The 18,843-nt window shown below is 35.7% G+C and overlaps 1 protein-coding gene across 1 annotated transcript in view; it reads left to right on the top strand.

Moving 5' to 3' along the window:
* Positions 1-18,843, top strand: part of TMEM131 (transmembrane protein 131) — a 255,390-nt gene that overhangs the window by 44,196 nt on the left and 192,351 nt on the right. Inside the window, exon 2 of the mRNA XM_040623556.1 lies at positions 18,254-18,315. Within this exon, the coding sequence (XP_040479490.1) occupies positions 18,254-18,315 (62 nt within the window). The remainder of the gene's footprint in view (positions 1-18,253; positions 18,316-18,843) is intronic.

The following is an 18,843-nucleotide window of genomic DNA, read 5'->3' as shown; positions in this document are numbered from 1 at the left end:
AGAAAGGGGATCCCTCCTACATTGTTGGTGGGAATGCAAGTTGGTACAGCCACTGTGGAAAACAGTGTGGAGGTCCCTTAAAAAGTTAAAAATTGAGCTACCCTATGATCCAGCCATTGCACTACTGGGTATTTACCCCAAAGATACAGACATAGTGAAGAGAAGGGCCATATGCACCCCAATGTTCATAGCAGCATTGTCCACAATAGCCAAAGCGTGGAAGGAGCCAAGATGCCCTTCAACAGATGACTGGATTAAGAAGCTGTGGTCCATATATACAATGGAATATTACTCAGCCATCAGAACGATTTCTCAGCATTTGCTGCAACATGGACGGCACTGGAGGAGATAATGCTTAGTGAAATAAGTCAAGCAGAGAAAGACAATTATCATATGGTTTCTCTCATCTATGGAACGTAAGAACTAGGAAGATCGGTAGGAAAAGAAAGGGATAAAGAATGGAGGTGTAATCAGAAGGGGGAATGAAGCCTGAGAGACTATGGACTATGAGAAACAAACTGAGGGCTTCAGAGGGGAGGGGTGTGTAGGAATGGGATAGGCTGGTGATGGGTGGTAAGGAGGGCACGTATTGCATGGTGCACTGGGTGTTATACGCAACTAATGAATCATCGAACTTTACATCAAAAACCAGGGATGTACTGTATGGTGACTAACATAATATAATAAAAAATATTATTATAAATAAATTTAAAAAAAGAACCTTCAGTTATATAATTGACATTTTTTATAACTTATGTTTCTTTTTTAATTATTATTTCAATTCAATTAGCCAACATATAGTACATCATTAGTTTCAGATGTAGTGTTCAGTTATTCATCAGTTGGGTATAACACCCACTGCTCATCACATCATGTGTCCTCATTAATGCCCATCGCCCATTTACCCCATCCCCCTACCCTATAACTTACGTTTCTTTACTGAGGTTTGTATTTATCATTTTCCTCAAGGGAATTTGTAACTACTTATTGAAACAGTATTATGCATCTTTATTTATTTTTTTAATATTCGGCAGCTTTAACATCTTTGTCATTTCCAGCATTGGATTTATCTTGGTTTTGGCTTCAGTTGATTGTCTTTTCTCATTTACATTGTGTGGTCTTGTGTAATGAGTGATTTCCTATTGTACTTGAACATGTTGTCTGTTAGGAGACAGTGGGTCAATTTAAATCTTAATTTTAGCAAGCATTTACTTTTTTAGGTTTAGTGGGATGGCATAGGCTTACTTTTCCCTGTTCTCGCCTCTAAATAAAACTAAATACCTTGGAAACAACTTGATAGACAATCATTAAAAGATTCTGAAAGGTAGAAAGAAGGTAGACTGGCTAGGGACTTCAGGACTTGAAGGATGACACTATGATAGATTCCCTGTATTTTCTTTTTATTTCCCAAATATCCCAAACTGGAGGGGCCTAAAAGTTGGAATTGCCAACCAACATAGACAGATGAACAGAAAAATCTGTCTCTGTCCAAAGGACCAGGAAAGGGGGACCTAGCAGTGAGATGTTTACCCAGCAGCATCGATAGGCCTGGTCTGCCCACAGCCATAGCCCCAGGATATAGAGTGTGGGAAGCTCACTGATGGGGTGACCAAGAGAACAGGCCACAGTAAATGCTGTCCACCCGTGGGCCTGGCATTGCTCCACCCAGTCATGTAATCATTACCATGGGGCTGCAGGAAGTGCCTTCCACCCCTTTGTGTGGCCCCAGAAAGTATCCACTGGGAGCTCAGGCAGAGCGAGAAGAATGAAACAGATAAGCATAGCATTACAAAGGCTTGTTACAAAATTAGATTGTCTTTGGAACTATAGACCACAAAAGTGGACCAGAACCTACATGCCAAATTTAAGTAAGACCGTGCTTTTCTAACCACTTTAGATCAATTTCACATAATCAAAGGGAATTTTGCTATTTAAAATATGTTGGGTGGTGTTTAATGTGAGCCTCCACCATCACTGGAGTTGTTGGTTTATTTGGATCTCTTTGGTTCCATTCCTTTTTTTTTTTTTTTAACACTTTTTTAAAAGATTTTATTTATTTATTTGAGAGAGAGAGAGCAAGAGCGGGGTGAGGGGCAGAGGTAGAAGCACTCTCCCCGCTGAGCAGGGAGCCCAACAAGGGGCTCGATTCTTGCACTCCGGGATCATGACTTGAGCTGAAGGCAGACGCTTAACTGACTGAGCCACCAAGGTGCCCTCTTTGGTTCCATTCTTATTGGTCAGTCATTTTAATTTTAAAATAGGCAACTCTGGTAAAGCCTAAAACTATGTTCTCTAGGAAATGAGTTCCTCTTGGTTTTTTGGCTATGTCCAGCCTCACTGTACTTCCTCTACTGCAATTTAGGCTGTTATGATGACATCAGTGTCTCATAAAATACTAAAGTTAATTCCCCTTTTTGAATTTATTGGCTCAGATTTTAGCCATCTTAGGTTACAAGGTTACATTGTGTTAAGAGACTCGTTTGGAATCTTGAGCTAATAAATTAGGATGTAGATGTGTAAATAGTGGACTCTAGGAATCAGCAAACCAATGTCCTAGCACTGGCTCTGAACTCATTCCTCTCCTGTGTGATTTCTGAGGTACCCTTTAACGTTAAAAAAAAAAAAGTCAAAACAGTATTTCTGCTAGGTTGCTGAGATTTACTGCTTCGTCAGTCTGTTACCACCTGAAGGAGAATATCCTGTAAAGAGGCCCTTCCCTGATGGTCTTTAGTCTGGAGGGGAACCAAGAGGGATAGGAAGCTTAGGGACATGAGGCTCAGAGCATACTGGAGAGCGGACTGGGGCTACAAAGCCACAGAGACATGTCTGGGATAAGTCACAGAGAGGGAAGGTAGGAATGTCTATGAAATATAGAACTGGTACTCTCAAATGTTGACAAATTTTTTTTCGTGGAAGCATAATTTATATTCACTAAAGAATATACATTCTTAAATATATGGCTTTTTACATTTTTATATATGTATATACTTTATAATTGCCATCCAGATGAAAATGTAGAATATAAAGCTTTGCCAGTATTTTTTACTGGGAAGTCCTTTTTCCCATTCGCTGCTTTATTTTTTTTTTTAAGATTTATTTGTTAGAGCATATGCGCACGTGCAAGCTGGGAGAGGGGCAGGGAGAGAGGGAGAGAGAATCCCCAAGCTGACTTCCCCAGTGCTGGGGACCCTGAGGCCATGAACTGAGCCAAAATCAAGAGTCACCAGCTTAACGAACTGAGCCACCCAGGTGCCCCACCCACTCACTGCTTTAATGCCACGGGTAAATATTGGTTTGATAGGCATTTATTTTTCTGTCTCGTTTGTGTTGAAATTTCAGATATTCTACAAGAAAGATTCTGTTTAGCTTGATGAGATTGGTAGCATCATCATCACATGACAGTTACTTATTTCTGAGGGGAAATATTTCAGTATAACAGGCTAGTTGAGTATGCGGGTACAAGGAATAAGACAAGGAGAATGGTTGTACTTACGAAGGAAACCCTTCATATAGTTAACATGAGGTGTGATTTGGAATCCTTCAAAAGCTGTTATTTAAAAAGAACCAAAGAAACAAACCACGTGCAGAATACAGAAAGGAATTTTGACTTTTTAAAACAAGGTTTGTCGCAGTATAATTGATGTATAATAAACTGTACACTTTTAAAATGTGGTTTGAGTTTTGACCCATGTATATACAGGTGAAACTATCACCACACGAAAGATAATGAACATATGCACCCTCCTAAAGTTTCTTTGTGACCGTTTGTGATCTACTTCCCACCCCTTTAGACCCAAGCAACTTCCCTTTTGCTTTCTATTACTATAGATTAGTGTGCATATTCTGAAATTTTATATAAACAGAACCACATAGTATATACTCCTTTGCTGTCTGCCTTCTTTTACTCAGCATAATTATTTTGAGATTCATTCATGATATTTTATGTTTTAATAGTTTGTTTCTTTTTAATGCTGAATAATATTCCATTGTGTGAATATACTACAATTTGTTTATTCATTCACTCAATGGGAATTTGGGTGATTTCCTCTTTTGAGCTATCCCAGATAAGGCTTTCTATAATATTCATGCACAAATCTTTGTATGCACATGTGTTTCATTTTCTTTTGGGTAAATATGTAGGAGTAGAATGTCTGGGGCATAATGCAACTTTAAGAAACTGCTAACCTGGGCACCTGAATGGCTCAGTCGGTTAAGGGTTTGCCTTCGGCTCAGGTCCTGATCTCGGGGTCCTTGGATGGAGTCCTGTATCAGGCTCCCTGGTCAGCTTCTCCCACTCCCCTTGCTCCTCCCCCCTGCTCATGCTGTCTCTCTGTCAAATGAATACATAAAATCTTTAAAAAAAAAAAAAAAAAAAGACATGCTAACCTGTTTTCCAAAGTGGTTGCATCATTTTATATTCCCATCAGCAGTGTGTTAGAATTCTAGTCCCTCCACATCCTTGCCAACATTTCATATGTTAAGAATTTTTTTAATTTTAGTCATTTCAGTGGGTTATGTATTAGTGTCCTCATTGTGTTTCTAATTTGTATTTCTTGAATGAGGATCTTGACCAATCTTTTCATATGCTTTCCCCCCATGGGCCATTCATAGTATCTTTGCTTGGATGTTTGTTTAAATCTTTTGTGCATTTTAAAAATTGCATTGTTTTCTTAAAATTTAGTTGCAAGAGCTCTTTATATGTTCTGGACACAAATCCTTTGTCAGATAAATGTTTTGCCAAATATTTATTTCTAGTCCGTGTCTTCTATTTTTACTTTTGTAACAGCATCTTTTGAAGAAGAAAAGTTTAAAACAAATTAAGTCTAATTTATCTTTTTATATTTATATGTAGTTATATATGTTAATGATTTTTTGTATCCTACTTAAGAAATCTTTGCCAAACCCAAAGTCACTAAAATTTTTTATGTTGATCTCTAGCAGTTTTGGAGTTTTAGTTCTTACATTAAGTTCTATCATTCATTTCAGGTTGATTTTTGTAAGCGTTGAGGTATTGAGGTTCTTTTTTTACCCCTTTCCCATATGACTATCCAGTTGTATCAGCATTGTTTAGAGAAAATGAATTGCCTTGGTACCTTTGTCAAAATCCATTGACCGTATATATGGGAGTCTATTTCTGGAATTTCTATTCAGTTCCATTTATCTGCTGTCTCTGTTTCAGTGTTCTACTGAGTTGATTACTATGGCTTTAGGCCTTGAAATCAGGTGCTAAGTCCTCCGATGCTTATTTTCTTCTTCAAAACTATCTTTGCTTAAACTTTGGGTCATTTGCTTTTCTTGATATATTTTAGAATCATTTTGTAAATTTCTACAAAAAGGTCTGAGATTTTCATTAGGATTGAACTGAATATCTCAGTCAAACTGGGGAGAATTGATGTCTTAACAACATTGAGTCTTTTGGGGCACCTGGGTGGCGCAGTCAGTTGAACTTCTGATTCTTAGTTTCTGCTCAGGTTGTGATCTTGGGGTTGCGAGATAGAGCCCCGCTTCAGGCTCTGTGCTCAGGGCAGAGTCGGCTTCGAAATCTCTCTCCTCCTCCCTCTGTCCCACTTGGGTGCTCTCTCTCTCTCTAATAAATTAATTAATAACAAAACAACAAATATTGAGTCTTTTGATTCACAAACATGGTACATTTTTCCATTTATTTAGGTATTCTTTCATTTCTCCCAGCCATGTTTTGTCAGATATATCCCTTAGTATTTCATATATTTTGATGATATTGTGATTTTAATTTTAGTTTCTAATTGTTTCTTGCGAGTATTAGAAATATAGTTGGCTTTTGTGTGTTGCCATTGTATCCCGCCACTTTGCTAATCTTATTCTGGTAGAATTTTTGTGGATTTTTGAGGATTTTCTACTATGAAGATGATGATATCTGTATGTAAAGACAATTTCATTTTCTCTTTTCAATTCTACATACTTCTATTTTTTCTTCTTGCATTGGCTAAACTTTCAGTATGTTGCATAGGAGTAGTGAGAAGAAACATCCTTACTTTGTTCTGATCTTAGAGGGAAAGTATTTTGTCTTTCACTATTTAGTATGTTGTTAGCTATGACTTTGGTACATAACTTTTATTGTGTAAGAAAGTTCCTTTTGTTTCCTAGATTGCCAAGATCTTTTTGTCGTGGAAGAAAGATGAATTTTAATCATATGTCTTTCCTGCATCTTTTGAGATGTCTGGGGGTTTTTTGGTTTTTTTTAGCCTTATAAGTTGGATTACATTATTATTATTATTATTATTATTATTATTATTATTTTGGATGTTAAACAAACATGGCATTTGGGGAATAAATTGTACATAGTTATGATGTATTTATCTTTTTTGTACACTAATGGATTACATTTGCTGAAATTTTAATAAGAATTCTTGCATATATAATAATGAAGGATACTGTCTGTAGTTTTTCCATTAAAGTGTATGTTTTTGTTACCAGTAATTCTGGCTTCATAAAATGAGTTAGAAAGTTTCTCCTTTCCTATATTTCTGGAGAGTTGGTGTTGAATTGGTATTTTTTTTCTTAAATATTTGGGAAAATTCATTAGTTAATCCATCTGGGCCTAGAGATTCCTTTGTGAGATTTTTAACTGCAGAATAATTCATTTAATACATCTAGGGCTATTCACGTTAACTATTTTTTCTTGACTGATCTTTGGCATTTTGAATTTTTGAAAGAATTTGTCTATCTCATAATCTGAATTGTTGACTAAATAGACAAAATTATTAATGCTATTCCCTTATTAGTCTTCTTTTGTCTATAGAAGGTATAGTTGTGTCCAGTCTCTCTTTCTTTTGTTTCTGATATGTGATTTCTACTGACTAGTCTAGAGGTTTATCAATTTTATTCATCTTTTCAAACATTTTAAAAAGCTTTTGATTTCTTTGATTTTTCTTTATTTTCTGCTATTTCATTGATTTATATTCTTTATTATTTTCTTCTATTTTAGGCTTAATTTGCTCTTCATTTTCTAATTTCTTATATTGGTCATTTCTTTGGGCATGTGCGATAAAAACTATAATAAGATATGGATGATTATGTTCTAATAGTTAAAATGTGATGTTACGTGTTGCATATATATGGATGCAATGTAGTTGTTATATACATATGCTATATGTCTTATAGTATGTGATTGCATATTGGAAATACATACAAGGTAAAATCCCTGCACAGTAGCTGAGTCGGCATATTATTTTAACAGACAGTTTTAAGATGGCTATCATTCCACTTGTAGTCACAGACACTTGAGCAGTTTATTATTGCCAAAGTTAATCTGTGCCAACGGTAAATATACCAAACACCTCTGTAACCACTATTTTCAACAGGATATCTACCATAGTGTGATATATGGCTTTTTAAAAGAGTGAATGTGTTTAAACATTCAAAATTTTATAAGTCTTGCATAAATGATTTTCTCTTCTTATTTGGAATATTTTCAAACTTCCAGAAAATTTCTCAGAATCAAAATAGAATAAAAAATACTCGCATACTTTTACCCAGATTCACCTGTTGTTTGAATAACTGTCAAACTGTTTTCGAAAGTAGCTGCTCCATTTTTTTTACTCCCACCAGCAACTTACTGGTTTCCAATTTCTCCACATCTTCGCCAATGCTTATTATTGTATGCCTTTTTGATTATAGCCATCCTAGAGTGTGTGAAGTGGTATCTTATTTTGGTTTTGATTTGTATTTCTCTGAGGACTGATCTTGAGTGTCTTTTCATGTGTTTATTGGCTATTACCTTTTTTTGAAGAAATGTTTATTCCAATTCCTTGTCTATTTTTAAAAATTGAGATATTTGTCTTTTTTTTTTTATTGAGTTGTGGGTGTTCTCTGTATGTAGTCTGTACATACCCTTAACAGATAGATCATTTGCAAAAACCTCCCATTCTGTGAGTTATCTTTTCACTTTCTTGATTGTGCTCTTTGAAGCCCAAAGGTTTTTGTTCTGATGAGGTCCGATGTGTCTGTATTTGTCTTTGATTGCTTAGCTATCTTAGTTGAAAAATGTTGCCTAATCCAAGGTTGGGAAGATTTCCCCTATTCTCTTCTAAGGGTTTTATAGTACTTACACTCGGGTCTTCGATCAATTTTGAGTTAATTTTTGCATGTGGTGTGAGGTAGAGTCCAGCTTCATTTTTTTGCATGCAGTTAGTTTTCCCAACATCATTTGTTGAAAAGTCTGTCCTTTCCTCCTTTGAATTGTCTTGGCACTCCTGTCATAAATTGGTTGATCATAAATGTGATTGATCTTTCTGGATTCTCAGTTCTATTCCATTAATCTATATATTTATCTTTATTCCTAGTACCACACTGTCTTGATTAGTGTAGCTTTGCAGTTTAAGTTTTGAAATCAAATGTGAGTCCTCCACTATGTTCTTTTTCAAAATGGTTTTGGCTGTTATGGGTCCCTTGCATTTTCTTAAGAGAACTTCAGCGTCAAGTTACCAATTTAGAAAAGTTGGGGGGAGGATAGCAATCTCAACATTATTAAGTTTTATGGACTATGAACACCAAATGTCTTCCCATTTGTTTAGGTTATCTTCATATGTTGGTTATCAGCGTATGTTGCTGGGTGTGGTTTGCTGCATTTTGTTGAGAACTCAATATCCATATTCAAAAAGGATATTGGTCTGTAATTTCTTTTCTTGTGATAACTTTAGCTGATTTTTGTATCAGAGTATTAAGGCCTCATAGAATAAGTTGGGAACTGTTTCCTTCTCTTTTATAATTTGTAAGAGTTTGTGTGAAATACTGGTGTTAATTCTTTAAACATTTGGTAAAATTCATCAATGAAACTTTATGTCCCTAAGCTTTTCTTTGTAGGAAGATGTTTTGATTACTAATTCAACCTCTTGTTATAGGTCCATTCAGATTTTCTGTTTATTCTTCAGTTAATTTCAGTAGTTTGTGTTTTTCTAGTTATTTTGTCCATTTCATCTGGGCTGAGTTGTTCCTAGTTATTCTCTTTTAATCACTTCTCTGTAAGGTTCTTTTTTATTTCTGTTAGGTCAGCAGTCATATTGCCTGTTTCATTCATGAATTTTTTGTTGGTCAGCCTTCAACTTTATGTTGAGAATTGGACATTTAAAGTAATACGTAATGTGGCAACTGGCAATCAGATTTTTCCTCTCCTCAGGTTTGTTGTTGTTGTTGCTGTTTGTTTCTTTTGTCTTTTCTGAACTAATTCTTTTAAGTCTGTATGATTTGTCATACATGGTCACTGAAGTTGGCTTGGTTAGTCTTATGGTCATAACTGAATAGAGATTGCCTTAAATGCCTGGAACCAGTAATTCTCCCAGTCTTTGCCGAGAGGCTCTTGCCCTTCGGGTTTTTCCTGTGTATGTATGCAGCCCCCTTGCACATTGCCTTCTAGATTGCCTGGAAGATGTCATGGTTTTTTTGTTTGTTTGTTTTGTTTTTTTGGGGGGGGTGGTTGTTTTTGGTTTTTGTTTTTTGGGTGTTCTTTTTTTAGGATTTTATTTATTTGAAAGAGAGAGAGAGAGAACCCAAGCAGAGGCAGAGGCAGAGGGAGAAGCAGGCTCCCTGCTGAGCCAGGAGCCAATGTCGGACTTGATCCCAGGACAAGAAGGCAGACACTTAACCAACTGAGCCACTCAGGCGCCCCAAGAAGTCAGCTTTTTAAAGCCCTTGTGGACATCTAATTCCCAACTTTTCCTTTTAAAAAGCTGTAGAGTTAGGTTATTATTTGGCCTTTTATCCACCACCTCAGGCTACCAGATTCTCCGAATAGCAACATCTTGTCAAAGAATACTACACTATCCTGACTTGGATATTAACATTCTGATAGATGAGTTTAATCTTTGCCATTCTGATACTGTGGTTTTAGTTTGCATTTCCCTTATGGCTAATGATGTTGAATGCCTTTTCTTGCACTCATTTGCCATCTGAATACTTAAATTGGTGAAATGTCTGTTTCTCTCTTTTGCCTGTTTTCTAATTGGATTATTTCTTCTGTTCAGTTTTGAGGGTTGTTCATATATTCTAGATTCTAGCCCTTTGTTGAATATGTTTACACAAATTTCCACCTTAATTTTCACCTTTTTGTAGTTTTTGCCCTTTTCTTAACAGGGTACTTGGAGGGTAAAAGTTTAGATTTTGGTGAGGTTCAGTTTTTCAGTTTTGTCTTTCCTGAATTGTGCTTCTAGTGTCATTTTAAGAACTCTTTGCCTAGCCTTGGATCCTGAAGATTTTCTCAATTATTTTTTTAAAGTGTTACAGTTTTACATTTTAGATCCCTGATCCGTTTTGTGTTAATTTTTGTAAAGAAGTGAGGTTACGGTTCTTTTTGTTTTTTGCCTGTCAATATCTAGTTGCTTTTTTGTTGTTGGTTTGTTTGTTTTGGAAAGGTTGTACTTTGTCCAGTGAATTGCTTTTGTAGGTTTGTCAAAATCAGGTGGGCATATTTGTTTGGTTCTACTTCTAGGTGTTCTATTTTGTCCAAGTGATTTATGTGTCTGTCTTTCCACAAAAGCGTGCTCTAATGATATAGATATAGTAAGATATAATATCCGTTGGAGTGATTCCTCCCACTTCGTTCTAATTTTTGAAGATTGTTTTAGCAATTCTTGGGTTTATGCCTTTCCATCTAATTTTTAAAATAAGCTTGGTTAGTCTACAAATAACCATCCCGGTATTTTCATAGGATTTGTATTAAATCTATAGGTTAGTGTGGGAAGAATTGGCATCTTTACTATTTTGAGTCTTCTAATCCATGAACATGGTATATCTCCCCATTTATTTTGGTCTTTTTAAGATTTTTTTTCATTAGCATTTAGTATATTTAGGTATATTCTATACATGTTATCTTAGACTTAATATCTAATTATTTCATATATTTATAAATGGTATGGTGGTTTTAATTTTGGTTTCCACATGTTCATTGTTAATATATAGAAATGCAATTGATTTTGGGGTTTTGACCTTGTATTCTGCAACTTTGCTAAATTTGCTTATTAGATCTAGCAGGTTTTTTATTTGTTTGCGTTTGAGTCATTGGGATTTTTACATAGACAGTTATGTAACCTGCAAGTGGGGGTAGTGTTATTTCTTTTCCAGTATATAGGTTTTTCTTTTTCTTGCTTTGTTGTAGTGACTAGAACTTCTGGTGCTATGTTAAGAATGGCAAGAGCCACATCCCTGATGTTCCCAGTCTCATTCTTTAATCATTAAGTAAGGTATTATCTGAAGGTTGAGGTAGTTCTACTTTTTTCCAGTCTTGTTGAGAGTTTTTGTCATGAGTGGGTGTTGGATTTTCTCAAATACACTTTCTGTTTCAGTCGATATGATCAAGTAATTTTTCCTCTTTACCCTGTTGATAGGGGTGAATCACATTGATTGTTTTTAAATTTTAAGCCAATCTTACACAACTTAAATAAATCTCATTAGTCATGATGTATAATTTTTTTATACATTGCTGGATTCAATTTGTTAATAGTTTGTTGCACTTTTGGGGGGGGGTCCAAGTTAATGAGATGTAGTGTGTAGTTGGTTTTTGTTTTTTTTTTTTAATTGTCCTCAAGAATTTTTTGAACATAATGCAAAATTCACTATTATTTTTAAGTGTACAATAGAGTAGCATTAATTACATTCACTGTTGTGCCACCATTACCATTATCTATTCCAAAACTTTTTCATCATCCCAGAGAGAGACTCAGTAACCATTAAGCAATAACTCCCACTCCCCCCTTCCTTCAGCCCCTGGTAACCTCTGATGTACTTCCTGTCTCAATGAATTTGCTTATATTAAGTATTTCACTTAGCACAATGTTTTCTAGGTCCATCCATGTTTGTAGCGTGAGTGAGAACTTAATTCATTTTTATTGCTGACTAGTATTCCATTGTATTTATATACCTTGTTTTGTTGGTCCATTCATCATCTGTTGATGGACACTTGGGTTGATTCTGTTATGTTTGGATACTATTTAAATTTTTAATTTTAGCAGGTAGACAGCCTGTTTAGTCTTACCACAGAGATCCTTTTGTGAACTATGGTTGCGGAACAGTTTAATTTTCAGAGCCTTTATATAGTTATTTTGATCTGCTTGTCTTATATAGTGCCTCTGGTGCTTCCGCTAATCCCTGCTTGTGCTGGGTGGGGGGCAGGGGGGAGCATAGTAGATGATATGCTTCAGTGTATTAGTGATTTTCTTCTGCTTATTTAATGAGTAGTTGGTAGTTCTCAGACATTCATTTTAAAACTTAAGTTTATTGATCTTTTTTATATAAATTAAGCACTTCAGAATAAAATGAAAATTAATTATGATATTTTATCATAAGCTATAAAATCACTTTGAAAATATGTGCCTCACCTCTTTGGATGTATGGTGTGTATCTGGCACATCTGAGTTGCATAAATCTATATTTTGAGTTGGAGTAAATAACATGGACACAGCCTTTTTAGGGGGTTGATAATATTGAGTGGTCTTGGTAAAATTAGAATTTGACATATATGAATTCCTTTACACTTTTAATGTGGGAAGAAGATAACTTAGGTGTATATTATATCTTTCAGGTAAGAAAATTAATGAGGGGAGAAACAAGGTTTCAGTCAGAGTATCTTTACAGATAGAAGGGACTCACACAAATCTAGTCCAGAATGTTTAGAAATTTTTGTTAGTGATCATTTGTTGAAATAAAATTCTGAACAAGTGTAACTGTAAAAGAGATAATATCATTAATGATGATGAATTCTGAAATAATAATGCCATTATTTTAACCAGTTTTTTTATCTGCCATTTTTCAGACTTTGCACTAGATGACAAGCAAACCAGGCACTAGTGATGAGTTAGAATAGGACAGATGATAGAGGATGACAGAAAGCTGCCTGGGGCAGTCATGGAACACCTGGCTGAGGGGTGGTATTCAGGGTGAGACTTGAAGGAGGAGAAGACATTAGCCAGGAGAAGACTATTCCAGGCAGGGTGATTGTTTGACACAGGATTTGAGTGCCCTTCCAGGTCCTGCCTGCGTGGCCCTTTCTTGGCTTCCTGATTATTTAAAAAAAAAAAAAAAAAAGTCACTTAACTAGCCCAACGTCCTCCCCTGATAGGTGAGGAGACCATTAAGGCTAGAAAGTAGAGAATCCATGGTGACAGCCTAGGATCCCAATGCCTGGTACAAAGACACACACACATACACACACCCATACGACACATGTTTCTACTGCTTATTTACATTCATTGTTTTCATCAATTATTTTAGAAGATGTAAAACAGGCAGATTGTAACATTCAGGAAAAGAAATCTCTAGAGAAAAGAAAAAAATTATAGTAGAGAAAGGTTTGCCTTTAAAGCGAAGGTGTTTTTCTTGTGTCATTCATTGCTAAATGAAATAGGGAAGTAAACAAATTCGGTTTCTCAACTTCTGTTTTGAAAGTGAGTGATTAAAGACTGACATATGGAGATTTTTACACTGTATGGAAATGTCTTTCTTTGTTCCTCTTAGACGGCATGGGGATGTGTGTGGATACAGGCACCTTAAAGTACATCGTATGGAGCCCAGCTTCACAGAGTTAATGCCTGCAAAATCATAAAAGCCAGAAATATAAATCCCTTCCTTCTTTTCTCACTTGTTATTGGAAATATATGCCTAATTTTAGAAATCAGGTTGCTTCAAGTTACCATTCGTCATAATGTCAAATTTGCTTTGTAAGTAAATAGATTCTGGGGTCCTTTGGCTGAAATTTATAGTCTGTCTCTAGCCACTTTTCTTGCTGAGTGACCTCAAGCATCACCTCACTGTGCCTATTTATTCTAAAATGGAACCTATAACTTCTGTGTCATAGGATTAGTTTGAAGGCTAATAATAATATAGTGATGATAATTATTAGGTGTTATTCTCATTTCTATTACATCTGGTTGCTGTTTGAACTGCGGAACATTGGGACAGTTTGGGATTCATTTAAAATATAAAATTAGGGGAAAAACTTCTTGGGAAAGGAAGTAGCTGTAAGTTGTGGTTTTGAATCCAGAAACAAGAGAATTTGACTTGCTTTGGTTACTTTTTATATTTTACAGCCTAACACTGTTAACACATTAAATGATTAAGTACTTATCTAGCGTCAGTTGTATTTTTCTAGGCATAAAATTTGAAGTTCTGATAACTGGCCATTTAAAGTGAAATATCTTTATTTCATGCCTGAGTTGAATCCTATTCATTTCTACATCTTTTAAGGGAAACTGATGATGTACAACACAGTATTTTCCTTTTAGGACTTTATAAAACAGCAGTTGTTACTCATTTTTTTCAACTAAGGTAATTCATGTTTTTTTTAAAAGCTCCTAATTAAAAATACAGTACAACCAAATTATGTTGCTGCCTTTATCTTTATATAGTTAAGTTCTCTTCAGTTAGCTAAAGGTCTGATCTAGCTTGATGATGGGAAGTTAGGTGATAGTCATTATATCATAACTCTAGTAGCAGCCTCCAAATAGATAATGTTTCTGGTACTTTCTTACTGCTGACTAGATGGAAAGCTTCGAACTAGGAGCTCCTACTTTTTGTCTCTTCCATTGTAAGCATCTGGCTATTCAGTTCATTCTTGTTAGTTCATTGTGTTCTTACACCAGTAAATCTGTCTTCAACAGGAGTATAACAAAAAGATATTTCTGGATCATCATCTAAATTTCAGTTTATGTTAAAAGGTGGAGGAAGGGAGGGAAATGGGCTGGGTAAGCTAGGCAGAACCTTTTACCTTCACATTATGAATCTGAAACTAACTACAAGCTAGGACTAGATAACAAACAGGAAAGAGATCATTTGCATCAACAAATGCAAATACCAGTGCTTACATCTGAGCAAAAAAGGTGGGATTTCACTCATGCACTCAGTATTTACGGAGTGTTCTCTACATTGAGAACTGATGGGGAATGAGCAGTGGTGCAAATTGACACTGGGTTGAAGAAACACAAATGGAGGACAGGACTTTCCCAAAATAAAATCGGATGTGATTACTAGAACAAGGGAAAAGTGATGCTCAGCAGGCAGAAATACCATCCACTTAGGTAAGGTAATCTAATTAGCTGGTATCTTAACTTGCTGCTTGGCTTTCAGCTTTAGTCAGACTGGAAAAGCCAGGTATGTGAGATGAGACAGTAAGCGGCCTCCCTGATGAATACTCAAAGACCAACAGAGAGGAGTAAGTGAATGTTGTATTAAGTCAAATGAAATACCTTTGTTTGGTGTTTTTTAAAAGTAAACTTTTTATTTTATTTATTTTTATTTTTTTATTTTTTTAGTAATCTCTACACCCGCCATGGTGCTCAACTCACAACCCCAAGATCAGGAGTCACATGCTCTTCTGACAGGAAAATAAACTTTCTATTTTAAAACAGCTTTAGATTTATATAAACATTTTAAAGATAGCACAAAGTTTCCGTCCTCCCCACCCTTTCCCCTATTATTAACACCTTACATTAATGTGGTACCTTTTTTTTCTCCAAGTAATGAACCAGTATTAATACATGGTTATTAACAAAGTCCATATTTTATTCAGATTTCCTTAGTTTTTACCTAATTTCCTTTTTCTTTTCTAGGATCCCCTCCATCCCCCCGCCCCCCAAGATAACACATTACATCTAGTAGTCCTGTCTGCTTAGGCTGCACTGGTCTGTGACGGTCTCTTAGACTTTACTTCTCTTCAATGACCTTGACAGTTTTCAGGAGTACTGCTCAGATATTTTGTAGAACGTTTCTTGGTTGGGATTTGTCTGATGTTTTTCTCATAATGAGACTGGGGTTATGTGATTTTGGGAGGAAGACCACAGAGATAAAGTACCATTTTTATTATGTCATATGAAGGGTACATACTGTCAGCCTGACATTTCACTGAGGATGTTGACCTCGATCATCTGACTGAGGTAATATTTGTCAGATTTCTCCACTGTAAAATTACTCTTTTTCCCCCTCCTTTCCATACTGTTTTTGGAAGGAAGTCCCTATGTGCATCCCACACTTGGTAAAAGATGGGGAGTTATCCTCTCCGTCTTCTAGATACAGAAATTATTTAGAATTCTAAATAATTAGAGTCTTGTATCTTCTCTCCCATTTATTTATTCAGTCATTTATTTATATCAGAATGGACTCATGGCTATTTATATTTTGGGTTGTAATCCAACACTGTTGTATTGCTCAAGTTGTTCCGGGTTTTGCTATATGGGACCTCTTTCAGTTAATTCTTACATCCCTTTGACAAAATTCTCATCAGTACAGGATTTTTTGGGTTTTTTTGGATGGTTAGCACTTGCTTACTTTCTGGCACCATAAGGTGCTCCAATTTCATGTTGTATGTATCCTGCCCTGGTCCTAGATTGAGCCATTTCTCTAAGAAGCCCTGGTTCCTTTTATTGGAGAATGGTATTAGAACCCAAGATCTGTGCATTAGGGCTGCACTATGCTACTGGGGTGTCATTATTTCAAGGCCCTCTCAACGGACAGAGCAAGAAAATATGTGTATACTAATCCTTGCATATACACATATTTATAAATATTTCTATGTATAACTGTCTATATTAAAATAAATATGAGTTCATACTCATGTTGCCAACTCAGTTTGTTACCACATGGATCATTATAGCTTCTTCCCCTTGTTTTTGTATAAACTCTTACTCCAGTAGTGAGAAGTCTGACTTTCACCATCTGTGTATTTAATTGTTCAGTTCCAGTGAACATGTACAGTGACATCAGAATTGTTAACCCAAGCTCCCATGGGAAATAACTTTATCAATTAAAGTATAGTGCTTATGTACAGTTTCTTTTTCTCTTAGTCTTTTACCTTTAGTCTTACAGATTCCACTCACTTTCTTTTTTTTTTTTTTTTTTTAAAGATTTTATTTATTTATTCGACAGAGATAGAGACAGCCAGAGAGAGAGAGAGGGAACACAGGGGGAGTGGGACAGGAAGAAGCAGGCTCATAGCGGAGGAGCCTGATGTGGGGCTCGATCCCATAACGCCGGGATCACGCCCTGAGCCGAAGGCAGACGCTTAACCGCTGTGCCACCCAAGCGCCCCTCCACTCACTTTCATACTACTTATGTCAACACCTCTCTCCACTCTACTCCTCCACTTCATTCAGTAAGATGGTTTCATACATTTGTAATATAGTTAAATTATTTTGTTATAGTCTACATTTCATCCCAGGACTCCCTGGTTTCCTAAATGATTTTTTAAATTGCATACATGAGGTTCACTCTGAAGTTCTGTTTTGATGAATGCATAGTGCTGTGTACCTTCCATTCCAGGGTCATACAGAATAGTTTCAGTGCTCTGAAAAATTTCCTTTGCTTCACTTACATCTTCCTTACTCCCCCCGAACTTCTAGCAAGCACTGGTCTTTTCACCATCTCTGTAGTATAACCTTTTCCAGAATGTCATATACTTGGAATCAAACAGTATGTCTGATTTTTTTTATCAAAAAATTTTTATTTTATTTTACTTTTTATCACTGAATAATATTTCATTGTGTGGATGTACTGTAGTTTGTCTATCTACTCATCTGTTGAAGAACATCATCTTGATTGTGTCCAGTTTGGAGTGATTATGAATAGAGCTGTTTATACAGAATCACTTGTAGATTTTTGTATGGACATAAGTTTTCAAATCAGTTGGGTAAATACCTGTGAGCACAATCGCCAGATCATATGGTAAAAGTACATGAGCTTTTTAAATATCTTGTCTTCGCATTGTACATAGTTTCTTGGAATGGAATAATCTCCCCTTCCCATTTTCCTTGCCCATTCTCCCTCCAAGTCTCTTTTGACTGTTGATTCCAGGTCCTGTCATCACTATAAAAGAGCAGATGATATGGAATTTTGGCTTATCTTTTTTTTTTTTTTTTTTTGGTAATAGAATCTTCTGATGATCTTTTCCGTGTGCTTGTGATATGTTCAGTTATGTGTCGGTGAAAATAATCAGCCGCATCTAGTTGAATTTGTTTTGCACTTTCTGGAAGTATAGCAGGAGTATATTTTGCCGGAGGTTTACACAACCTATAGGTTGTTACAACTACTTTCTAAATGGTTTGTACTGTTTTATTTTAAAGCATTTCATAGTTGCTAAAATCCTGAAGGATTGCATTTTCTTCTTTGACCATCACCCTCAAGCAGTGTTTTTTAAAATATATAATTGTATTTATTAACCTTAAGGTAAAAGATATTTATTTAAATCAATCAGATTTATGTTTCTGTAAAGTGATAGTATGTTTTGTTTCCTTCACAGCATTTATTCAGTCGGAGAGCATAATAGAAGTACTACGTTTTGATGATGGAGGGTTACTACAGGTAATTTTATTTTAAGTTGAAAAATGATCTCAGTGTCAAACCTTGAATAATATCAGGTTGTTATTTATCTTTTAAAAATGTAACAGGTGTCTATGAAATATATTTTATGAGCTTTATATGCAGACAATTTTGTAATAAAAACCTCCTTAGCTATATGAATTCTCTTTTAAATTAAATATTTCTGGGGGGTTTTGGGAGGTTAGGTGGCGAGAATCAGATCAGGGACTCGAATTGGTGGTTAGCTCTGTAAGTACGGAACCAGTGAGTGAAGCACTCAGTTCAGATGTCAGACCTCAGAATATTTATCTGGATGAAGACTTCCCTAGAATATAAGTTCTGTAGATATACATCTATATCATCTTTTCCACTTGCCATTCTAAGCCACATCTCTAAATATATAATACATAAAATTGGAAGGCAAATCTGGTGTCCTGCCTTTCAGACCTAGCACAGATACCCCATGAAACCTATTTTAGTCTTCCTACTTAAAAATCAGTTCTAGAATTTCAGAGCTGAAAGAGAGAGTAA

The sequence above is a fragment of the Ursus maritimus genome, unplaced genomic scaffold (genome assembly GCF_017311325.1).
Source record: "Ursus maritimus isolate PB19 unplaced genomic scaffold, ASM1731132v1 scaffold_6, whole genome shotgun sequence".
Taxonomy (NCBI): domain Eukaryota; kingdom Metazoa; phylum Chordata; class Mammalia; order Carnivora; family Ursidae; genus Ursus; species Ursus maritimus.
Note: the sequence above shows the minus strand (reverse complement) of the source record. Positions and strands in the feature narration are given on the sequence as shown.